The sequence below is a fragment of the Oryctolagus cuniculus genome, chromosome 14 (genome assembly GCF_964237555.1).
Source record: "Oryctolagus cuniculus chromosome 14, mOryCun1.1, whole genome shotgun sequence".
In the NCBI taxonomy this organism is placed as follows: domain Eukaryota; kingdom Metazoa; phylum Chordata; class Mammalia; order Lagomorpha; family Leporidae; genus Oryctolagus; species Oryctolagus cuniculus.
In genome coordinates, this window is record NC_091445.1 from 77,905,843 (window position 1) to 77,931,519 (window position 25,677).

Genomic DNA, 25,677 nt, shown 5'->3' on the forward strand with positions numbered 1-25,677 from the left:
TTTACTGTTTCAAGATTGGTCTAAGGATTTTGAGTACTAGTTGAAAAGGTATTTGAAAGGAAAATGTACTCTTTACTGTGTTTAGGTAAAATAAGAAATGTGTCTGAATTTAACAAAAAAAAAAAAAAAAGGGAAAATGGTTAATTGCGTCATGGTTGTTAAAAATTCCCACTACTGCCCTTAGGGAATAGAATTAAACTCTCATTGTGTCACACTTCACTGTTCCTCTGACTTTCCCCCTGGGTTCCAAAGTATTGTTTTCCCTATTGCAACATTTATAATAGCTATGTTCCTGAGGAAGAGGAGAGAATTTTAGGAAAGCCTTCAATAGAACTTTGTTAGTGCTACTTCCTTCCAGGTAAGTAAAACTTTACTCAGAAAATGTAATATGTGTAAAAAGACCAACTTGTCCCTGAAACTATTATTTGTAGATCAAATATTGGCAAATCTAAACATATTGGCAAAAATCTAAACATAATTTCCCAATCAAAAAACAGCAATCTTGAGGGAAAGTATAATTAAGCCACTTAAAATATTTACGTAAATTCAGTTCATTTAACTTACTTGGCTTTATTGGAAACACCTTCATGCAGATTATATTTGTGACCTGGTTTTTTTTTGAGGGTGGGGGGCAGGCCAAGTTAGTGAGAGAGAGAGAGAGAGAACGGTTTTCCTTCTGTTGGTTCACCCCCCAAATGGCCCCTACGGCCAGCACTGCACTGATCCAAAGCCAGGAGCCAGGTGCTTCCTCCTGGTCTCCCATGCAGGTGCAGGGCCCAAGGACTTGGGCCATCCTCCACTGCCTTCCCGGGCCACAGCAGAGAGCTGGACTGGAAGAGGAGCAACTGGGACAGAATCTGGTGCCTCAACCAGGAGTAGAACCTGGGGTGCCGGTGCCGCAGGCGGAGGATTAGTCTAGTGAGCCACAGCACCTGCCCGCTGTAGTGTTTTTATCTTAATAAGTATCACAGCTATTTGGTGTGTAAAACTAATGTTCTTACTAATTACACTCTAATACAAGAATTCAAGGTAGTTCCTTGTATCTCTGAGAATTTTAAAGTAATTTAATTGTATAATTGCATTTGCAAGGTAAGTTCCTTGTATCTCTGAGAATTTTAAAGTAATTTAATTGTATAATTGCATTTGCAAGGTAAGGAAGAGAGTGATGCATACTTTAGTGTATGCAGTTGGAGAAATAGTGACTAATGACTTTAGTGGTATTGCAAGTCCTATTGGCTGTTTTTTTTTTTAATGTCATTGGCCTATTATTATCAAACATATTGTCAGAACTTAACAGTATTTAATATTTTTTAAATGAAAAATTTTGGCCAGTAGTCATTAATTAAGAGTCTTATTTTGGCTGTGTTTATGTTTGTGTATATTACTTGGCAATTTGACAGATTGTCTTAATTTTTGTTTGTATTCACTATACTACTTAAGAGCATAAGGTTTCATTGTTAAGGCTTTTTTTTTTTTTTTTTTTTTTTTGTTAAGATTTATTTTTATTTGAAAGAGTTACACAGAGGAGAGGAGAGGCAGAGAGAGGCAGGGAGGGAGGTCTTCCATCTGCTGGCTCACAACCCAGTTGGCTGTAACAGCTGGAGCTGTGTCAGTCAGGAGCTAGGAGCTTCTTCCGAGTCTCCCATGTGGGTGCAGGGGCCCAAGGACTTCGGCCATCTTCTGCTTTCCTAGGCCATAGCAGAGAGCTGGATCAGAGGATCAGAAGTGGGGCAACCAGGTCTTGAACTGGTGCCCATATGGGATGCCGGTGCTTCAGGCCAGTGCATTAACCCACTGTACTGCAGTGCAGGCCCCAAGGTTTTTTTTTGTTTTGTTTGGCCTTCTGAATCAAAGCAAATTAGTGACCAGTTCATGAAGATAGATTGTTTTCTGGACCATCTTCCACTGCTTTAACAAGGATTAGCAGGGAGCTGGATTAGAAGTGGAGCATCTGGGAATCAAACTGGTGACAATGTGGTAGCCATTATTGCAGGCAGCAGCTTCTCTTTCTCTCTCTCTCTCTCTCTCTCTTTCTGTCTCTTTTTTTTCTTTCTCTCTCTCTCTCTCTTTCTCTTTCTCTCTCTTTCTTTTTTTCTTTTCTCTCTTTCTCTCTTTCTTTTTGTTTGAAAGGCAGAGTTAGAGGGAAAAACAGAACATTCTTCCATCCACTGCTTCACTCGCTAAATGGCCTCATTGGCCAGAGCTGGGCCAGATAAATACCAGGAGATTCATCTGTCTTTTAATGGATTTTGGGGGCCCAAGGATTTGGGCCATCCAACACTGCTTTCCCAGCCTTATTAGCAGGGAGCTGGATCAGAGGTGGAGCAGGCAGGACTCCCAACTGGTGCCCATTTGGGATGGCAGCATTACAGACCCCTAGCTTAATTTTTTGAGTCAGTCATGTTGGGAATTCATTAAATGAAAAATATTAATAGTTATTATAACATATAAATGTGATATAAATATTTTTATTTTTTTATTTTTTAAGGAATACAAATTTCTTAAGTACAACTTTAGAAATATAGTTATTCTTCCCACCATACCCACCTTCCCACCCACATTCCCATCCCTTCTCTTCTCTCCCTTTCCAGTCCCATTCTCCGTTAAGATTCATTGTCAATTAACTTTGTACATAGAAGACCAACTCTATACTAAGTAAAGATTTCAACAATTTGCGTGCACATGCGCACTGACACACAGTTTTGAGAACTAATTTTACGGTTTACTCTCGTGATACTCATTTAGGACCGAGGTCCTGCATGGGGAGTTAGTGCACAGTGAATCCTGTTGTTAATTTAATAATTAATACTTTTATATATGACGTCAGTGACCATTCAAGGCTCTTGACATGAGCTGCCGAGGGTATAGAGGCCTTTTGAATCCACAAACTCCGTCAGTGTTTAGATAAGGCCATAAGCAAAGTGAAATTTTTCTTCTCCTTTTAGAGAGAAGTACATCTTTCTTTGGCCACTTCTTTCCACTGGGGTCTCACCCAGTGAGGTCCTTCATGTAGGATTTTATTTTTTTTATTTTTATTTTTATTTTATTTTATTTTTTTTTTGCCCCCAGTGTCTTGGCTTTCCATGCCTGAAATGATCTCAGGCTTTTCTGTCAGACCAGGAAGCCTTAAGGGCTGATTCTGAGGTCAGAGTGCTACTTAAAGTGATTGTCATTCTATGAGTCTGCTGTGTGGACTGCTTTCCATGTTGGAACATTCTCTCCTTTTTAATTCTATTATTATTACCAGACACTTGATCCTACTTACATGATCTCTTTAACACTTAACCCTATCTGTATATTTACTTTAACACTTAATATGGTCATTTCAAAAATTAAGATAGCATTTTTTTTTAATCATCAAGCTTAATGAGATTTGGAGTCCCAGGACAGGTTTTTAAACTATATCCATTGGAATTTGTGTAGAACTATACAGTTTTACAGTTACAAACTTCCTCCTCCCTTTCTTATTCCCACTCTTACTTTTTACTGAGATCCATCCTCAGTTGACTTTATATACATATAATTAACTCTTTGTTAAATTTAAATTTAAGAGTTCAACAAATAGTGTGTAGGAAAACAAAACAAAACAAAAAAAAAACCAGAACTTTTCTTGATAGTCAACACAAGGGCAGCTCAAATCATCCCTTCATGAAGTGTAAATTTCACTTCTACATGTTTCATTTTATGTGCTCTTTTAGTTTTCACAGATCAAGAAGAACAGAAGGTATTTGCCCTTTGGGGCTAGCTTATTTAACTAAGTAGGATGCTTTCCAGATTTGTTCATTTTGTTTCAAATAACCAGTTTTTTTTTTTTTTTTTTTAAACCACTCAATGAGAATGCTTCCAACTTTTCTTTATTCAATAGGACACTGGCTGTGGGTTTGTCATAAATTGCCTTTATTATGTTGAGGAATGTTCCTTCTATACCCAGTTTGCTTAGAGTTTTCATCATGAATGGGTGTTGTAGTTTATCAAATGCTATCTCTGCATCTATTGAGATAATCATATGGTTTTTGTTCTGCAGTCTGTTAATGTGTTGTATCACATTGATTGACTTGTGAACATTGACCCATCCCTCCATACCAGGGGTAAATCCCACTTGGTCTGGGTGTATGATCTTTCTGATGGGTTGTTGGATTCAATTGGTGAGAATTTTGTTTAGGAAGTTTGCATCTATGTTTATCATAGAAATTGGTCTATAATTCTCTTTCTCTGTTGTATCTTTTCCAGGTTTAAGAATTAAGGTGATGCTGGCTTCATAGAAAGAGTTTGGAAGGACTCCCTCCCTTCCAGTTGTTTTGAATATTTACGAAGAATTGTAGTTAGTTCTTTAAATGTCTGGTAGAATTTAGCAGTGAAAGCCATCTAGTCCTGGACTTTTCTTTGTTGGGAGGGCCTTTATTGCTGAGTCAATTTCCATCTTGGTTATGGATCTGTTTAGGTATTCTATGTCTTCATGGCTCAATTTAGGTAAGTTGTATGTGTCCAGGAATCTGTCCATTTCTTCTAGGTTTTCCATTTGTTGGCATACTGCTCTTTGTAGTAATTTCTGATGATTTATTTCTGTGGTTTCTGTTGTCAAATTTCCTTTTTTATCTCTAATTTTATTGATTTGGGTCTCCTTTTTTTGTTTGTTAGGCCAGTGGTCTGTCAATTTTGTTTATTTTTTCAAAAAAGCAGCTCTTCGTTTGGCTGATATTTTGGATTTTTTTTGTTTCAGTTTTGTTGATTTCTTCTCTAATGTTAATTATTTCCTGTCTCCTAATAGTTTTGGGTCTGATTTGCTGCTGTTTTTCTAGATCCTTGAGATGCATTGATAGCTCATTTATTTGGTGCCTTTCCAATTTCTTGATGTAGGCACCTATTGCTATAAGCTTTCCTCTTAACATTGCTTTTGCTATATCCCATAAGTTTTGATATGTTGTGTTGCTTTATTCATTTGTTTTCAGAAAGTTTTTTGATTTATCCTATGACAGTTCTGCGATTGTACAATGAAAAGTTCAGTAGATTTTTGTTAGGTCCATTTGGTGTATAGTGTCGATTAAATCTGCTGTTTCTTGGCTGGTTGATCTGTCCATTGCTGAAAGTGGGGTGTTGAAGTCTCCCATTACTATTGTCTTGGAGTCTATGTCTCTCTTTAGAGACCTTAACATTTCTTTTAAGAAGCTAGGTGTCGTGTAATTAGGTGCATTTACATTTATAATAGTTACATTTTCCTGTTGAATCGATCCATTAATCATTACATAATGCCCTTCTTTGTCTCTTTTAACACCTTTTGTGTTAAAGTCTATTTTATCTGATGTTAGGATGGCTACACCAGCTCTGTTTTGGTTTCTGATAGCGTGGAATATTTTTTCCATCCTTTCACTTTCAGTCTGGGTGCGTCTTTGTTGGTGGGATGTGTTTCTGATAGGCACCAAATAGATGGGTTTTGTTTTTTAATCTATTCAGCTAGCTATATCTTTTAACTGGGGAGTTGAGACCATTTACATTCAAGGTGACTATTGATAAGTAACTACTTTGCCATGCCATTTTCCCAAACATATTCCTGTGTTTTTTTTTTTTTTTTAAAATGTCCTTTACCTTCTTTCATAGTGATGACTATGTTTCCGTGTGCAGCACATCCTTAAGCAACTTTTGTACGGCTGGATGAGTGGTGACAAATTCTTTTAATTTCTGTTTGTTACAGAAGGTCTTTATTTCACTTTCATTCATAAATGAGACCTTTACAGGGTATGGTATTCTGGGTTGACAGTTTTTTTTCTCTTCAGACTTGGAATATATCTCACCATTCTCTCTCCTATTGGGTGTCTAATGAGAAGTTCACTGTGAGTCTAATTGGAGATTCTCTGAAAGTAATCTGGCATTCCTCTCATGCACATTTTATAATCTTTTCTTTATGTTTTTCTGTGGTGAGTTTGATTACAATATGTTGTGGTGAAAATTTCTGATCGTGTTTATTAAGAGTTCCATGTGCGTCATGTACTTGGACATCTCTTTCTCCAAATTAGGGCAAGTTTTCTGTTACTTAATTTAAAAAGCCTTCTAATCCTTTCTCTTTTTCCACACCTTCAGAAACTCCTAGAACTCATATGTTGGGTTGTTTGATAGTGTCCTATAGATTCCCAGCAGTGTTTTTTATTTCCTCTTCTTGTATTTGGTTTGACTATATACCTTCCTGTGCTTTGTCTTCTAAGTTGGATGTTCTTTCTTTTCCTTCACCGATTCTATAGTTAAGACTTTCCACTGCATTTTTTATTTGTTCTAATGAATCCTTCATTCATTTTGATTTCTCTTTAAGATCTCAATTTCGTGGGAGAAATTTTCTTTCATGTCCTGTATAGATTTCAGTAGTTTGTGCATTTGCTCCTGATTACTTCTATGTAATCTTATGATCAATTTTTTGAATTCCATTTCTGGCATTTCTTCAGTCTCATAATCTTCATAATCTAGTATTGAAGTGGGTTCTTTTGGGGAGGCGTCATGTTGTCTTCCTTATTGTTGTTTCTTGAATTGGTGTGTTTGTATTGTTTGGCATTTGTGGAGATATTTGTTGGTTTTTCTTTGCTGTGGCTCTTGGCTTTTATACTTGTACTATGTCTCTGTAGCTAAGTGGAGTGAATATCTAGAGTCTTGTGGTGGATATGGCCAGGGAGCTCTGTTCATTTCTCCAGAGTGAAGAGAGTGTCTTAGATGACACACTCAGTTTTGGTGTGGTAAACCCCCCCCCCCTTTTTTTTTAATCAGAAGTGAAGTTTATTCTGCTCAACTGAGCTCTTCTCAAAGGAGACCAGTGCCTGAGTTCTAGCCCCAGTGGGTATAATATTCATCTGCTCTGTCACAAGGACCACACAAAGGATCTGTGTAGTCCTCAGTGTAAGCTCAGATTTCCCAGCAGTGTCTCTCACCAGGTAACTGAAAAGCCCTGAGCATGTGGAGTCTCTTTCAGTCACTGTCCAAAGTCCCAGCCACACTGTGAGTCCTCCCACACAGCCTTTTTTCATTGTCCTGGCACAGAATCTTCCCACAGTCACTAGCTCCCAGCCTCCTGTTTGTTTTTCTTCAGCAAATTGTTTTTCTGTATCTGATATTCACAATAGCACTTTTATTTGCTAATTGAATATTTTTCTCTGTGTGTGTGTGTGAGAGAGAGATTGATTTTGTGGGGGTAGGTTATTTCCTTAGGTGACCAAGCTTTCTTTTCAAGGTAATTTGAAAACTTAATTGAAATAAATTCTTTTGCCTGTCAGTTGTCTTTTCTCTTTACCTCATGTTAAGATACTGAGGAGACAAAGTCAGTAACTGGCATCGTGGTATGGGGACCCTGATGTCACTCCATAATAAACATTTATTTTGCCCATATCAGTAGGATGTTTTTAAATGGAGACATTTTGAAATATCTGGCATAGGATTAAATTATGTTTTCCACAGTAATAAGGGGAGTGTAAGAGCATTAACTTTGGAATCAGATTTGGGCCCAATATTCAATTGGGCAGATTACTTAATCTGTAATTTGAGAGAATTTCTTCATTTGTAGGATAAGAATATCTACAAAAATCATAGTGAGACAGGTATTTTTAAGCTTCAGTTTTCTACTGTGGAAAGTCCTTAATGATGATGTAGGTTTTTAGTAAGTATCAGCTAATTATGTCAAGATCCAATAAGCAGAGGAGATTATAGTTTTAGATTCATTAAAAAGCGAAAAAGGAATTTCTAGGTGGTAGGTAGTACAAAGGATAACACAGCTTACATGCTGATTGACTCAGAAATGCTTTTGAGTGTGAAAGATAGCTAATGGGGGGCGCTGGCCTGAAGTACCAGCATCCCACATGGGTGCCAGCTCTAGTCCTGGCTGCTCCTCTTCCCATCCAGCTCTATGCTGTGGCCTGGGAAAGCATTGGAAGATGGCCCAAGTGCTTGGGCCCCTGCACCCATGTGGGAGACCCCGAAGAAGCTCCTGGCTTTGGGTCGGTGCAGCTCCGGCCGTTGCAGCCAGTTGGGGAGTGAACAAGCAGATGGAAGACCTTTCTCTGTCTCTACCTCTCTCTCTAACTCTTTCAAATAAATAAAAATAAATCCCCCCCCCCCAAAAAAAAAGCTAATGAGAAGTGTAATGAAAGAAAATAGGATGGGGATCAGAGATGTCAGTGGTATTTTGATTCTAACTTGTTTTCTGTGATGGCCTGGACCGTCTTCCACAGTTTTCTCAGGCCTACTAGCAGGGATCTTGATAGGAAGTGGAGTAGACGGACCCCAAATTAGTGCCCTTATGCCCTTTACGCACGTGGCGGCTTTACCTGATACACCACAGCTACTGCCCCTAACCACAAATTCTTTTGAAAGGATACCTGTGCGATGGGCATTAGCTTAGTGGTTAAGAAACTGGTTATGATGCCTGAAGTCCACTCAGGGTAACCTGGTTCTTTTCTCTTAGCTCTTACTCTTGATTGCAAATTCTTGCTGATGCAGAACCTGGGAGGAAGGGTAATGGCTCAGGTAATTGGGTTCCTATCATTCATGTGAGAGACTTGGGATTTTGTTCTCAACTCCAGGCTTTGCCCAGTCTCAGCTCCCTCCATTGCAGGCAGTGAGGAATGAACTAGTTAGGATGAAAGCCCTCTATCTCTGCCCCTCAGGTCTCACTCCTTTTCTCCATCCCTTGCTTTCCCCTTGAATGAATATTTTTAAAATGAGGACACCTTTAAATTTAATTATAATTGGAAGCCTATTTTGAAGATCTTATATGAATTTTTTGTATAGTTTTTAGGAACTATTTAAATACATAAAACATTTCACAATGACTAAGAGCTGTTCTCCATTTTATAGATGAGAAACTAATTTGTACAAGATTATTCAACTAGCAGGTTTTGAGCTAGTTTCAGATTCTGATAAATCTGGTACAAAAGTACATAATTCTTAACCTCTGTGCTATTATGTTTAAATACGAGTGTTTGAGCATAGCAACACTATCTGCTTCTTCCCTCCTCATTTTTCTTTAGGAACCTTTGTCTTTTTGCTACCTCCTCTTTTATTATGAGTGATTTCTTAGGCTTTATCTTTCTTTATAGGATAATCCATTCATTCTCTGCATTAAAGATCTTATAAAGGAAACATCTGGAATATCTCTTGCTCCTGGGAATGTAGTTACAAATTTTTTTGAAGATTTATTTATTTATTTGAAAGTCAGAGTTACACAGAGATAGGAGAGGCAGAGAGAGAGTTATAAAAAATTTTTAAAGATTTTATTCATTTGAAAGTTGGAGTTACTGACAGAGGTTGGGGGGTGGCAGGAGACAAAGAGACAAAGTGCTGGTTTACAACCCAGATGGCTGCAGCTGCTAGGGTGAGCCAGGCTGGAACCAGGAGCTTCTTCTGGGTCTCCCGTGTGGGTGGCAGGGGCCCAAACACTTGGGCCATCCTCTGCTGCTTTTTCTAGGACATTAGTATGGAGCTGGATCAGATGTGGAGCAGCAGGGATACGAACCAGTGCTGGGAATGTACATTTTAGGAAAGATAAAATTTATAATCAGAAACTATATTGTTTTAAAGAATATACCTCATTGCTCATCTACTCTCCATCTCTTCTGCCTTCTAGTTTTTATTTTGGGTAACAAAGAAAAACTGACAGTAGATAGCTCTAAACCACCTGTTTGCTTCTTAAATGTGTGGCTTTTTGAAAGATTTTATTTACGAATGGCGCTGTGGCATAGCTGGTGAAGCCACTGCCTGCAGTGCTAGAATCCCATATGGGTGCCGGTTGCAATTCCAGTCCTGCTCTCTGCTGTGACCTGAGAAAGCAGTGGAGGAATGGCCCAAGTCCTAGAGCCCCTACACTCATATGGGAGACCCAGAAGAAGCTCCTGGTTTCAGATCCTCCTAGCTCCAGTTGTTGTACCCATTTGAGGAGTGAACCTACAGATGCAAAACTAACTAAACTAGCTCTCTCTGCTTCTCTGTTACTCTGCCTTTCAAATAAATAAATAAATCTTTTTTTTAATAGAGATTTACTTACAGATTTCAGAGAGGAGAAACAAATCTTCCATCTGCTAGTTACTTGCCACATGGTCTCAATGGACAGGGCTGGGCCAGGCTGAAGCCAGGAGCCTGGAGCTTTTCCTGGTCTCCAGCATGGGTGCAAGGGCCCAAGGACTTGGGCCATCTTCCACTGCTTTCCCAGGTGCATTAGCAGAGAGTGCATTAGCAGAGAGCTGTATTGGAAATGAAGCAGCCAGAACTCTAACCAGCATCAATATGGGATGCCAACACCGCAGATAGTGGCTTTTAATCCACTGCGCCTTTTATGAGTGGCTTGGCATGGCTGAAGCAGGAGCCAGGAACACAGTGCAAGTCTCCCTTGTGGCTATAGCAGGAATTCAGTTGCGCTCTCACTTCTGTCTCCGTGGTCTGTATTAATAAAAAGCTGTAGTGAGGAGCTAGAGCCCTGACTCAGATGTGCTCCTGTGTGTGGGACACAGGCATCCCAACCACTAGGCTCAAGTCCTCCTGCCTTCTAGTATTGTTCAGTGTGTACGTATGTATGAAAAATAATGCTTATTCTTTCAGTATAACACATGGGATTATTATCCTTCTGCTGCCCAAAGCACATTCTTCTTCTTCTTCTTCTTCTTTTTTTTTTTTTTAAAGATTTATTTATTTGAAAGAGTTAGAGACTGAGAAATATCTTCTGTCCACTGGTTCACTCCCCAGATGGCACTCCCTACGTGGCCATGACCACTAGGACTGGGCCTGGCTGAAGCCAGCAGCCAGGGACTTCTTCCAAATCTCCTACATGGATGGCAGGGGCCAAACACTTGTGTGCTACCTGCTTACCCTCTATGCTACAGTGTCAGCCCATGAAGCATATTCTATAAGAAATCTTGGTGAATTGATATTATTTGCCTGAAATGGTTTCACTTCCACTACCCCCCTCCCACAAAAGATTTAGAGACAGAAAGGTCTTTCATCTGCTGGTTTATTCTCTAAATGGCTGCAACAGCCGAAACTGGGCTGATCTGAATCCAGGAGCCAGTTACTTCTGGTTCTCCCACACGGGTGCAGGGACCCAAGCACTTGAGCCATCTTTTACTGCTTGCCCACCCATAGCAGAGAGCTAAACTGGAAGAGGATCACACGGGACTTGAACTGGTGCCCATATGAGATGTCAGCGCCACAGGCGGCAGGTTTATCCACTACACCACAGCATTGGCCCCATCATTACCCTTTTCCATATCCAGCCTTTTAGAATTCCAGTCTCTCCAAGATTGTTTAGGACAGTTTAGATCCCTCCTCAATTGTTAGGCTCCTTTGCACACACTCTAAAGCTGAACTTGTTTTCTTTGCTTTTCCTGGTAGAAGTGCGTGTTGAGACCGTTCCCTTGCTGCTGACCTTACTCCTATGTTTGATTTGATTCACTGCCTCCATTATAGTAATTTTAATGTAAGAGTCTAGAAGGGAGAAGAAAAACTTTGTGCTTATTCAGATGTATTAAACTGGAAGTCTTCATCAGTCATATTTTAATTTAATTTTGCTGTTCTGATAGGACTACCCTCCACCCCACATCTGGATACCCCTGATAGAAGAACTTGGAAACTCTTTAATGCCTTTGATATTTCCCAGCATTAGTCATCCTTAGATTCCTGTGTTTTAAATAGATTTTGAGTTGCAGGCTGATTGCCTTTTATGTTTTAGTGTTCATTAATTTCAAGAATCTTTTAAAAATGCATTTTATTTTATTTTATTTATGCTTTAATCATGATTACCAAAAGCACATTGCAAAACTTACATTGTTTAGTATAATTTAGTATTCATTGTTTTCTAGTTGAGATTTTATTCTTTTTTGTTGTTAACTTCCTTACCTATATTTAGAAAAGCAGGTTGTATGCCTGAAGATGTCTTTCTACAATATTTATATTAGGCAGCTAAGAAGTTGTAATGCTTGCTCTAATAGATTAACATGTGTTTAATTTTGGGAAAATTAAACACTTTCTGTTTGTTCCAGGCCATTCTTTCATCTTTCATCATGGCAATAGGTGAAGCACCATACTAGCTTTATTTTATTTATTTATTTTTGGGGAAGAATCTGAGGCCGCAGATGAACCCGGGAGCCTTTCTAGATTCCTAAGAGTCATCATTTAGAGAGAGAGAGAGAGAGAGAGAGAGAGTGTGTGTGTGTGTGTGTGTGTGTGTGTGTGTTCGTGTTCCTTCCCAAATGTCTATAACAGCCAGGGATGGACCAGCCTAAAGCCAGGAGCCCGGAACTCAGTCTGGGTCTCTTAAGTGTATGTCAGGGATCCTGCCTCTCAGGGCCCAGGATTTGGGCTTCCCAAGTGGTATCTTAACCTCTGAACCAAATGCTGCCTTAAGTTAATCTTTTTATTATACTGAAATTTGCAGTTATGTAATTGTAAACATGTTCGTGCATTAACTAGTTGGTTATGTATACACAATGATTAAACTGAAAAGGTAGTGTTTGATTATTTTTAACAACTGCAGTAGTTTTGAGAAGTTGGGGTGTAGCAGTTTTTTGTAATACCACAGCTGTCTTCAGAAGCCAGTGTTGAATTTGGTTGCCTGGTACTTCACACAATGCCCTAAATACAGTTAGATGATCAGTAAGAATTTCAGTTGAATTGGTATTGTGAATTCTTTTTATTAGTCATAACTATTAGATATTTGGAAATAGAGGGACAGTAGTTCCTTGCCTTTTTATTAATACTTTGAAAGTGGAATACAGAGAATGAGAAGAAATCAGAAATTTCTATTATCTTTTCAAAATCAGGAAGGAGAAAATACAAATGTATTTTACATTCTAAATGTTAAGAGTCGTAGGTTGAAGTTTTCAGTTTTTCATAAATTTAGTGGAAAAGTTAAAATGTAAATTTGGGTGTTAACATTCTGGGCCACTATCTGGTAGAATTCATCTGTATTACTTGACATTGCTTAATTCTTGGTATATTCTGTGGGATTATGTTTTAGCTCCATTTTTTTTTTTTTTTGAAATCAGGAATACTTACATGATTTGTACTTCTTTAGCTTAATTATTTTACCTACAGAACAGCTGCTATGTTTAAATGCAGTCAAGACTTGGAATATACATTCTTTTGATGGGTTTTAATTTTATGCTAACCCTTGAAATGACATAACTTCTGCTCGTACTTTATTCATGCAGAATATCCTCCGAATCCTAAATCTAGAGCTCCGAGAATGCTGGTAATTAAGAAAGGTAATTCAAAAGATTTACAGCTCTCTGGATTCCAAGTAGTAGGAAATCTTCAGTCACAACCAGTTAAGAACGGAACTGGTCCAAGTGTTTATAAAGGCTTAGTCCCTAAACCTGCTGCTCCGCCGACAAAAGTAAGTTCTAAATTGTTAAAGGTCAAGTCTTGAATTGGTATCAAATTATTAACTTTGGGTGAAAATATTAAAAATTTTACATGAAAATATAAGGGAGTATTTATAAAGTGTTGATTTCTAGATGCAGATTTGATTTGTGTGCTATTAATGTTAGTTATCTTTCCATGATATGTATGTTTTTAGTAGTAAATGAAATTTATATTTTGTTTTCTCAAATGTACTTGTGATTTGGTTAATAATAATAATGCCATTTACTTGGTTCTGAGTTTTAAATTTTTAAAATTCTCATGTGCTTTTATATGATCAGGGAAAAAACCTAACTAACTTTACAAAATTTGAAACAGCAGTGACTTAGACTTTTTTTTTTTTTCCAGTTTTTAAAACTAAATTTAGGGTCCAGCATTGTGGTGCAGTGGGTTAAGCTGCTTCTGACACCAGCATGTTGGTATCAGTGTTGCTTCTGATGCAGCTTCCTGCTAATGTGCCTGGGAAAGCAGCAGAAGATGGCCTAAGTGCTTAATCCCCTGCTAACCGTGTGGGAGACCAGGATGGCACCCACCTGACTGCTGTAGGCATTTGGGGCAGGAACCAGTGAATGAAGGAAGAGATACCTTTATCACCCCCTCCCCCAGTCTTTCACATAAACAAATCTTTAAAAAGAATAAGAGTAAATTTATGAGGGAGAGAGAAGATGCATGCACATAGGCATGCATTAGCTATCATCCACTGGTTCAGTTCCCAAAAGCTCACTCAGCTACAGCTGGGAGCCAGAAACCCAGTCTCTCATGTGAGTGGCAGCAACCCAGCCACTTGAGCAGTCATCAGGGTGTGCCATTAGCTGGGATTTGAATCCAGGAGCTCTGGTACCGAATTTCGGTGTGCCAAGGAGTGTCTTGTCTTGTCTTGTCTTGTCTTGTCTTGTCTTGTCTTGTCTTGTCTTGTCTTTTTTCCTTCCCTTTCCTTCCCTTTCCTTCCCTTTCCTTCCCTTTCCTTCCCTTTCCTTCCCTTTCCTTCCCTCCTCCTTCCTCCTTCCTCCCTCCTCCCTCCTCCCTCCTCCCTCCTCCCTCCTCCCTCCTCCCTCCTCCCTTTTCTTCCCTTTTCTTCCCTTTTCATAGAAATCTTTCACGTGCTGTTTCATTCCTCAAATTGCCAGAGCTGGGTCAGACAGGAACTTCTTTCGAGTTTCCATGTGGGTCTAGGTACCTAGCCACCTGGGCTATTTTCCACTGCTTTCTCAGGCACATTAGCAGAGAGCTAGCTCAGAAATAGAGCAGCTGGGAATAGAAGCAGCCCCTATATGGGATGCCATCACTACAGGCTGCGGCTTAACCTGCTGTGTCACACTGCCAGCCCCCCAGGTGGTATCTAAACCATTACACCAAGTGCCTGCCCCTATCCCGGTATTTTTAACTGGATACTAAGCTTTTGGTTTTTTGGAAAAAGGAAACAACAGAGAACCATGTAGGAATAATGAAGTATCAGTTGGAAAACTATTTTGATCAGCAGAATGGTTTTTTGGTAGTCATTAATGTTTCTGTTTCTTTAGCCTACACAATGGAAAAGCCAAACTAAAGAAAATAAAGTTGGAACTTCTTTCTCTCATGAGTCTGCTTATGGTGTTGGCAACTTCAATGCTTTTAAATCAACTGCCAAGAATTTAAGTTCATCAGCAAATTCAGTGAAGGAGGTATGGCATTAAAAATTATTTCTAAGGAATGTAACATTCTAATCATGGCAATAATAATTAGATAACAATCTAATCATGATAATATAAAACAAAAGATATAACTTTGCTAAATGAGTAGATTAAAGTGAGATTTAGTTCTTTGGAGACCTTGAGTCACACTCTCCTATTTGCACTTTGGGAAATTAGGACTAATTTTCAAGATTATAAATGAAGACGTTGCAAACTGAGAAGTAAACTAAAAATAATATAAATCCCTCATCATCAGAAAGAGTCATTTTGAAGAGAAATATCATTAGAAAAATAAGCTTTACTTGATATTTATGATAGTTATGCTGTAGGATGTTTCAATCTAATACTAATAATGAGTATTGAAACAATGAATAACACGATATAATTATCTGCTTTGGGGGATGATGGACATAAAAGTGTTTGCTGAGGTGGGGAGAGAGGAAGAGAGAAAGGTACATATTGTTATTATACTGAGTGAATACCTGATAGCTAAAAGTGGTTTTCATTTGACCAATTTTTTGAAACTCCTGAATCAGGGAGTTCCCTGACTAGTCCACAGTACAAGGACACTTAAGAACATAGTGTTCTACCTGAAATTGCCTTAGGTACCATACTGGAACACTATACTTTTTTTTTCTTTTCTTTTTTAAAGATTATTTATTTGAAAGAGAGAAGGAGAGAGTCTTCCATCCAGTGTGTGTTTGAAGCTGGTCATTGCTGGTTATAGAGTCCTCCTTTAGTTGAATATATTCATTGTTGATACTATATTCACTGCTATTTAAAGTATTCAGAAAGTACATTTTTTAAAAAAAGATGTAGTTATTTATTTTGAAAGAATTACAGAGAGGGAGGAAAGATCTTCCATCTGCTGGTTCACTCTGCAGATGGCCTCTGCTGGGCAATGTGGAAGCCAGGAGCTTCATCTAGGTCTCCCAAACCGGTGGTAGGGGCACAAACATACGAGCCATCTTCTGCTTTTCCTAGACCATTATCAGGGACTGGATTGGAAGTGGAATAGCCAGAACACGAAATGGGGCCCATGTGGGATGTCAGTGTTTGATGCAGGCGTTGGCTTTTACCTTGTTATACACTATTTCTTACTTGTGTTCTCAATTGTAGGATTGTTGAGCTGTAAGGGAACAAACATTCTTAGCTGGTTCATTGTGCTTAGGTTAGTTATAATGCTCAAGTATTAAGACCAGCAATTAAGTATTATTGTTCATTTCCACAGATAAAAAATCCCATGACAGTTGTTGACATTGTCTATTGTATTCCACTGTCAAAAGAAAAAACAAGGAACTATAACCGAAAGAAATCAGTTAATGTCAGTTTTCCCCCTCCTTTCCGTATCTTAGAAAATTTTTCCTGGTGAAATCCAACAGATAAACCGTGTGTAATCTTATTTGAACTATTGTGTAAACTCTGGAATGTGGAATACAGTTTGAAAAACTGCTGTTCCGTGTACAAGGGTATTTCAAGAAGTTTGTGGAAAATGTGCATTGTCTTTTTATTCCATTTTTCATGAAGTTTTAAAAGTGCTCTTATAGAAATTTTTAGGCAATTCTGTGCTGCATTTATCAAGTAAACTCGTAATTTGAATCTGAGTCTGAATATTTCCAGGCTTTCTTTGTTTCTAGGGCAAACAAACTCACTGATTAATTCAGTAGTTAAGAAAAGGGAGGAATGGAGAGAAATAGGTTTAAAAAATAGACCTTAAAAACAGTTTTGCATTGTGAATAAAGGTAAAATAGGAAGCTGTGGTAATTGTGAACTTTATATTGATACTGATTCCCTGGCTACATATTTATCAGTATTTCTGAATTTCCCTTAGTGTAATCGCTCCAATTCCTCTTCACCTGTTGACAAACTTAATCAGCAACCTCGCCTAACCAAATTGACTCGAATGCGTACTGATAAAAAGAGTGAGTTTTTGAAAGCATTGAAAAGGGACAGAGTAGAAGAGGAACATGAAGATGAGAGCCATGCTGGCTCAGAGAAGGTAATTGAATTTTTATTACTTGACTTCCTATTAAGATGTCATTAAAATATTTGGGCAAATATTTAGGACCATGAATTACTCTGATCGAATTTTCAATTTTCTGAAAAGGTCAATGATTTATATAAATATGATTTGCTTTCTAAAGTAGTTTTTTCTAATTATGTAGTTACTTTGCAAAAATAAGTGTTAAAATAAGTTGTCTTCATATCTCTTTCCTTCTGATTTCCCTGCTTTCATCCTGCTTGCCTTCTTTTTTTTTTTTTTTTTTTTTTTTGGTTTTTTTTTTTTTTTTTTGTTTTTTGCCTTTGTTGAATAGATCTGAAGACTTAGGACCAGAGAGGTTTGAGTATCCTGTTCAGCTTAGTTTTTGATTCCTTGATGAGAATGTTTCCTAAACCTAATGATAAAATGTATTACATTAGTGCATTCTCATTGGAAATCTAGCCATGATCTATTGAAGTTTTTAATAACTGTACTCTTTAGAACTCATTTTTTTTATTCCCTAAAAATCAGGATGACGAATCATTTAATTTGCATAACAGCAATAGTACTCACCAAGAAAGGGATATAAACCGAAACTTTGATGAAAATGAAATTCCACAGGAGAATGGGAACGCTTCGGTTATTTCCCAACAGATCATTCGCTCTTCAACCTTTCCACAAACTGATGTTCTTTCAAGTTCACTTGAGGCAGAACACAGGTTAGTATTTTTTACTTTTTTTCTGGCATTTTAAATATTCAGGATTTCTATATGGCGTTCTAGTGACTTATTTTTTAATAGGCTTCAGATAGGATTTATAATAGTGTAAGTCTCACCCATTTTAAGTGTACAGATACCAGTGATTTTTAATACATTCACAGTGGTGCAACTGCTACTACAATCTAATTTTAAAACATTTCTATCACTGTAGAAAAAAGTCCCAAGCCCATTTACATTTTCTCTTTGTTTCCACTTGGTCTTAGACAGCCAGTAATCTATTTTTGTGGCCATAGATTTGCCTTTTTGGCTATTCATATAAGTGTAGTCACTCAGAATGTGATTTTTTGTTCTCTTTCATCTTTCATTATACATAGCACATTCAAGATTCATTTGTGTTGTGGTACATGTCAGTACTTTGTTCCCTTTATTTGTCTTGAGTAAATACCTAAGATGTTTGATAGTACATATGGCAATTAAGTTTGACATTCTGAAAACCTATCAAACTATTTTTCAAAATGCACTGTTTTGTATCCTCATCAGCAATATAGAAAGTTTCAGTTTCTCACCCATACTTGGTATCATCTGCCTTTGCTTATAAGCTTTCTTGAGGGTATGTGATAATGCCTTTTTTTTGTGGTTTTTAGTATATATTTCTCTAATGTCTAACAGTTTTGAATGTCTTTTCATGTTCCTACTGGCCATTTATACATTATCTGTGGGAGACAGAGTTTCTAAAATACACTCACTGCCTTTTTAATAATTTTCATCAAGTTGCTAAGAGTTCCTTATTTTATGTATTTATTTATATTTGACTTAAGGTGACCTTTTACTTCCTCAGCCATCCCTTTAAAGGCAAAATGTTTCAGGTTTTTGTTGTTATTGTTAATGTTTGTTTATTTCTTTGCATTTACTTGAAAGGTAGAGTGACACACAGAGATTTTCTATCTGCTGGTTCCTAAATGCCTGCAACAATCAGGCTGGGCCAGGTCAAAGCCAGGATCCAAGAACTCCATCTGGGTCTCCCACTTGGGTGGCAGGGGCAATTTGAGCCATCATTTTCTTCTTCTTCTTCTTCTTCTTCTTCTTCTTCTTCTTCTTTTTTTTTTTTTTTTTTTTTTTTTTTTTGACAGGCAGAGTGGACAGTGAGAGAGAGAGAGAGAGACAGAGAGAAAGGTCTTCCTTTGCCGTTGGTTCACCCTGCTGATCCGATGGCAGGAGCCAGGTGCTTTTCCTGGTCTCCCATGGGGTGCAGGGTCCAAGCACCTGGGCCATCCTCCACTGCACTCCCTGGCCACAGCAGAGAGCTGGCCTGGAAGAGGGGCAACTGGGGCAGAATCCGGTGCCCCAACCGGGACTAGAACCCGGTGTGCCAGTGCTGCTAGGCGGAGGATTAGCCTAGTGAGCCGTGGCGCCGGCCTTTTTTTTTTTTTTTTTTTTTTTTTTTTTAAGATTTATTATTTATTTTAAAGAGTTACACACAGAGAGAAGGAGATGCAGAGGGAGAGAGGTCTTCCATCCTCTGGTTCACTCCCCAGTTGGCCGCAATGGTGAGAGCAACATCAGTCTGAAGCTAGGAGCTTCTTCTGGGTCTCCCACACGCGTGCAAAGGCCAAAGCACTTGGGCCATCTTCCATTGCTTTCCCAGGCTATAGCAGAGAGCTGGATCAGAAGTGGAGCAGCCAGGACTCGAACTGACACCCACATGGGATGCTGGCACTTCAGGCAGCAACTTTATCCTCCATGCCACAGTGCCGGCCCCTTCTTAAAAAAAGAGTTATTTTTTTGAGAGACAGAGTTAGAGAGAGGCATTCCACCTGCTGGCCCCAAATGGCTTTAACAACTTGAGCTGGGCCAACCTGAAGCCAGGAGGCAGGAGTTTTCTCCTGGTCTCCCTCGCTGGTGCAGGGACCCAAGTGCTTGGGGCTTCTTCAATTGCTTTCCCAGGCCATTAGCAGAGAGCTGGATCAGAAGAGGAACAGCAGGACACTAACTGGCATCTATATGGTATGCTGGCCCCACAGGCTGTGGCTTAGCCTACTACATCACAGCTCCAGCCCCATGCCATCATCTTTTGTTCATGGTCACTAACAGCTGAAAGTTTACAGTAGCTAATATATGGCAGGCTGAAAGTGAAAGATGAGTAGTTGTAAATAGGCATATAGAAGACCTCAGGAATGCAATTTTAAACAAAACTTTGTCAGACCAGTATGATATAAGTAAGATACAGAAACTCTGAGCCTGTCGCCGTGACTCACTTGGTTAATCCTCCGACTGCAGCGCCAGCATCCTGTATGGGCACCAGGTTCCCCAGTTGCTCCTCTTCCAGTCCAGCTCTCTGCTGTAGCCCGGGAGGGCAGTGGAGGATGCCCCAGATGCTTGGGCCCCTGCACCTGCATGGGAGATCAGGAGGAAGCACCTGGCTCCTGGCTTCGGATCAGAGCTGTGAGCTGTGCCGATCTGGAGCCAGAAACTTCTTTGAGTGGGTGCAGGGGCCCAAGGATTTGGGCCATCTTCCACTGCTTTCCCAGGCCATGGCAGAGTGGATTGGAAGAGGAGCAACCAGGACTATAACCAGCACCCATATGGGATGCCAGCACTTTAGGCCAGGGCCTTAACTTGCTGCGCCACAGCACACCCCCTCCCCCCCTTTTTTTTTTCTTCAAAATTGGAAGGAAAATGGTATAGCCATATTTGGCATTTTTATTTATATTCTCTATAATATCTGTTAAGTCATTTTTGTTACTGAATGTGTCTCAAATTGCATTATGTTGTGGATGATGCTTGTTTTGTCATGCCTATAAGAGGTAATGTTAATAGATTATAAAATACAACATAAGGTAAACTATGCCAGCTTGTTTCTTCATAAAGTAGAAAACCTAGTAAGTAGCTAAGAATATAGTAGAGTATGGTGGAATTGAAGAAAAAGAGGAGGGGTATTGCTTTTACTTTTTGTACAAGAATTTACTAGATTTTCTTCAGGTCTCTCCTATTATAAGTTTTCTGCCCAGAAATCATTTGACTGCAGATTGGGCAGTTAAGCAGTTTCTTTTTATTTTATTATCAAAATTTATTAGACTTAATTTTAACCTGTTTTATTATTTGCAGATTCTAGGCTTAAACTCAACATCTGTTGATATGTCTTAGAGACTTTGTATAATGGATCCTGGATCAAGTTTTTTTGCATATAATATAAATGGAATTTATAATATATATGTTATATATAAATATAATGGAATTTTCTACTCAGGAGAAGCTCTAAATTGAACTTAATTTCATCCCTTTGTAGATTGTTAAAAGAGATGGGTTGGCAAGAAGATAGTGAAAATGATGAAACGTGTGCTCCCTTAACTGAGGATGAGATGAGAGAATTCCAAGTTATTAGTGAACAGGTAAGATAAGCTGAATTATGCAAGTTTACTTTTAGATTGCCCTTCCATAAATAGAGGAGCATAATTACAAGTAGGCATGGTGTGAGGGGTGTTATAGTTTCATTTAGTAATTTGTTAGACATCACATAATAGATCATAATTGCCTTTGTTTTTAGACAGCTCTGCAATGAGCTTTAAACTTTTGAGTGTGCGCTACATAGAAATTAGTGTCTATAATTTGTCAGTTTTGTTTATTTAATTTTATTTCTGGCATGGGTGACAAGTAGAGAGCATCAATAGCTTTCCAAACATCTTCACCTTGCACAAGAATATTCCATATTCCAAGAGCATCTGGTTTTACTTCTCCATAAACACCTTCCTTTCCACTATTTTTTTATTTTTTGTTTTTTAATTTGAGAGACAGAGAAAGCATGTACACTAGCTTCCAACTGCTAGTTCACTCCCTATATGTCCACAGTAGCTGGGCCAGGGCAAACCAAATCCAGAATCCAGGAACTCGGTTTAGATTTCCATGTCTGTGACAGGGACCTAACTGCTTGAGTCATTACCACGGCATTTCAGAGAATGCCTTAGCAGGAAGCTGGAGTTAGGAGCCAGAGCTGACATTGAACCCTGTCATTCTAGTGTGAGTTTTGGATGTCTTTAACTGTTAGGGCAGACATCTGCCCCCATAACTTTCCTTTTCAGAGAATATTGGGAAATGTTTGCTAGAGCATCAGGAAGTTGAGATACTTTTTATTTTTTAAATTACTCTGGTTATACATCTCTTGATTTTCTATACGGAGACATTATAATTGATTTTGTTGATCTTCAAAGCACTTCAGAAGTGTTTTGAATCGGATCTTTGAAGAAATGAGTCATTTCTAATTTTGTAATACAGTGAGTTTGAGCATCTCAATTAAAAATTTTAAAGGATGAATGTAGTATAGTGATCATCCCAGTGTACTTTTTGAACTTTTTAAAGTTTTTGAAGTTAAAAACTTCACATGACTTAACCATTTTAACATTGTACAGGTCAGTAAGCATTGTGGCACTGTTAAGCAACCATCCCCAATGTATATCTGCATTTGTCATCTTCCCAACTTGAAACCTCATACTCATTAATTTTATTTTATTTTTTTTTAAGATTTACTTATTTACAGTTACAGAGAGGCAGAGGCAGAGCGAGAGGTCTTCCATCTGCTGGTTCATCCCCCAGATAGCCACAGTGGCCGGATCTGGGTCGATCTGAAGCCAGGAGCCAGGAGCCAGGAGCTTCTTCCAGGTCTTCCATCTGGGTGCAGGAGCCCAAGGACTTGGGCCAGTTTCTGCTTTCCCAGGCCATAGCAGAGAGCTGGATAGGAAGTGGAGCAGCTAGGACTCGAACCAGCACCCATACAGGGTGCTGGCACTGCAGGTGGCAGCTTTACCTGCTGTGCCACAGCGCCGGCACCCCTATACCCATTAAACAATAGCTTAACATTCCCTGCTGCACCATCCTTGGAAAGCCCCCAGTCTAGTTTTTATCTCTATGAATTTGACAGTTTTCCATAGCTTACATTAGTGGAATCATGTAATATTTGTCATTTTGTGATGGACTTATTTCACTTAGCCTTATGTATTTCTTCTCAAGGTTCATCCATGTAGCATGTGTCAAAATTGTCTTTCTTTCTAAAAAAAGCTAAATAATGTTACATTATGTATATATATTTATTTATCCATTTATCTGTTGATGGATACTTCGGTTGCTTTTCTTTTTAGCTACTATAAATACTGCTCTAAGGAAAGTAGTACAAATAACTGTTTGAGTCCTTGGCTTCAGTACTTTGGGTATATTATATACCTAGTAGTAGAATTAGTGGATCTTAGGGCAACTAAATAAAAATTTTTTAAAGATTTATTTATTTATTTGAAAGAGTTACACAGAGAAAGAGAGGCAGAGAGAGAGAGAGCACTCTTCCATCTGCTGGTTCACTCTCCAATTGGCCACAACGGCTGCCATTGAGCTGATCCAAAGTGAGGAGCCAGGAGCTGGGGCCCAAGCACGTGGGCCATCTTCTGCTGGTTTCCCAGGCCGTAGCAGAGAGCTGGATCGGAAGTGGAGCAGGCAGGACTCGAACTGGCACCCATGTGGGATGCCGGCACTATGGGAGGTGGCTTTACCCACTATGCCACAGTGCCAGCTCCAGTATTTTTTTTTAGACTTACTTATTTATTTGAAAGGCCGAGTTACAGAAAGAGAAGAGAAGAGACACACAGTGATCTTCCAGCTGCTGGTTCATTCTCCAAGTGGGCGCAACAACCGGGGCTGGGCCAGGAGTCTGGAACTCCATCCTGGTCTCCCGTGGGTGACAGAGACAGTGCTAGGACCATGTCTTCGGCTTATTGTTCCTAATTTTAAAGGTATATAATAATGTAAGCCATGATTTAAGTAGTACTTCCAGGTTTGGACTTCTGCAGATTACTTGTAATCTTTATGATAACATATAGAAAGTTTCAAATATTAACTTATTTAAGTGGATTTAGAGTTTGACATGACAGTTGACCAGAGTCCCATTTTTCATGAATGGCTTTCAAAAGGAGTTAATGCAATGGGTGTTAAATGTTAATTTCACATTTGTAGCTTATTTTGCATTGGGGCCAACCATCTTTTTTGCTCTGTGACTGGCACCCATTCTTCCTGATAGAATAGTAATTCTTCAGTTCTAACTTACCGTATTTAGGAAAAAGGACCATTATTTTTTCAGTATCTTAGTCTCCATGGTTAAGCAAAGGATTCTATTTGATGTTGTTACTTTGTAGTTCTCATGCTACTTATTTTACAAAGTATGAATAAAGCAGACTATACTATGTTAATTTAGGTCAGAATAAAAATAACATGTAATTTAATAGTTGCTAATATGTATGCTGGATTTCACCTGGTATTTATTACAGTGTTCATTTTAGGAAATTAAATGAAAATTTGGAAAGGTTTACTTAGTACCTTAGTATGAATGATGAAGTTAAGATTCACATCTATCTTGTCCATATCCAAAAATCTATGTTCTTTCTACCACATTCAACAAACAGTGGTTTGGTAAATGGTAAATGCTATTCTCCCCAAGAATTTATTTATTCCTAGGCAATATTTTGCTAGGTCAGTTGGATCAATTTCCTGTTTGTATCTGCATAGCTTGTGTGTTTTTTTTTTTTTTTTTTTTTTTAAAAAAAAAAAAAAAACAAGACATCATCTCTGGAATTTCCAGGACAGGGTACAGCTATTAATTTTATCAACTTGTATCATACTCAGGGTTATACTTAATAACAGTGATAATCTTAGTGGGTAAATAACCCTTGAGGGACAATTTGTTTATTTTATTTTGTTTTTGACATTTTAGTTACAGAAGAATGGTCTGAGAAAAAATGGTATTTTGAAAAATGGCCTCATCTGTGACTTCAAGTTTGGACCCTGGAAAAACAGCACTTTCAAACCCACGATTGAGAATGATGAAACAGAGACAAGTAGCAGTGACACATCAGATGACGACGATGTGTGAAGGATTTCCTAACAGCTTTAGAAATTTTAGTGTGAAACATCTCTCATACAGTTTGGGGTGAATTGTAAAAATGAAGAACTATAATTTATGTAGTAAAATACCCCATTAGAAGATGATTTTTTTGGGGGGACTTCAATATGAAGAAAACCAAGAATGTTGTGTTGGGCTATGTTGAACATTATTTCTTTGTAAATGAATGTTGTAGAAATGAGGACTTTGGTTGATCCAACATTGACTTTCTTCATCACTGCAGCATTTCTCTGACTAGCAATGTGACGATGTAACAAATGAGATTTTTCTCATTTAATAATAAAAATTGTGTAATGTTTTGCAAAGCTTCTGTCTTAAAATGTCCAGGTCTTAAGAAAAAAAAAAAAAGGCAGCTTAACTGTTTTGCTTGCAGAGTCATACCTTTTTCTTACAATGAAAATCTTCAAGTCCACTTTGTGTCTCCCCACTGCAGGAGGGGAAAAAAAAAAAAACAAGGAAAATGGTAGCATGTTGGCTAAAACTGGAGCAAAGTGCACTAAAACATTAATTTCCTGAACTCAACTGCTGTGCTAGTCACCTTTGAAAATATAAACTGCTCTTTACTCACTTGTAGTGCAGTAAATGTTACAGGAAAGACTTGCCACACTCCAAATTTTACGAGGTGATTTTCAAGAGCTTTATTTGGGTTATGTTATCAGACCAGGATTTTCAGAGTTGATGCAAGAGTCTTGTGGGAAAGCTTATTTTGATAAATTATTACACATGCAGAAAAAAACTGATCACATTGACTGGATCTGTCCACAACATGGAAAATAAACTGGATTTTCAGAATATTGTTGTTTTCTGGAGTATTCAAGGTATTGGTCTCTAAATAGAACATATTGTATTCACTTTCTAAAGTTAGGAAAAGAAAATTAAGCCTTTATCAGTGCACAAGCTTATTGAATGAATGAATGTTAACTACCTTGTTTTCATTTGCACATCAATTTTAGATTGTTTCTGTTTTATTGAGTATTTTTGCTCTCTGTATAT

The 25,677-nt window shown here is 38.3% G+C and overlaps 1 protein-coding gene across 7 annotated transcripts in view; it reads left to right on the top strand.

Moving 5' to 3' along the window:
- The window catches only part of GPBP1 (GC-rich promoter binding protein 1), an 80,112-nt gene extending 54,636 nt beyond the window's left edge, over positions 1-25,476 (top strand). For 4 of the 7 annotated variants that reach the window (XM_002714045.5, XM_008262232.4, XM_070056723.1 and 1 more), the window contains 6 exons: positions 13,170-13,354; positions 14,901-15,041; positions 16,882-17,049; positions 17,563-17,750; positions 21,037-21,139; positions 24,496-25,476. In XM_002714045.5, coding sequence (XP_002714091.1) covers positions 13,170-13,354; positions 14,901-15,041; positions 16,882-17,049; positions 17,563-17,750; positions 21,037-21,139; positions 24,496-24,654 — 944 coding nt within the window. In that variant the 3' untranslated portion in view covers positions 24,655-25,476. The remainder of the gene's footprint in view (positions 1-13,169; positions 13,355-14,900; positions 15,042-16,881; positions 17,050-17,562; positions 17,751-21,036; positions 21,140-24,495) is intronic. The other 3 variants (XM_008262231.4, XM_070056725.1, XM_070056726.1) reach the window with 1 other exon arrangement.
- Positions 25,477-25,677: the final 201 nt, after the last annotated feature.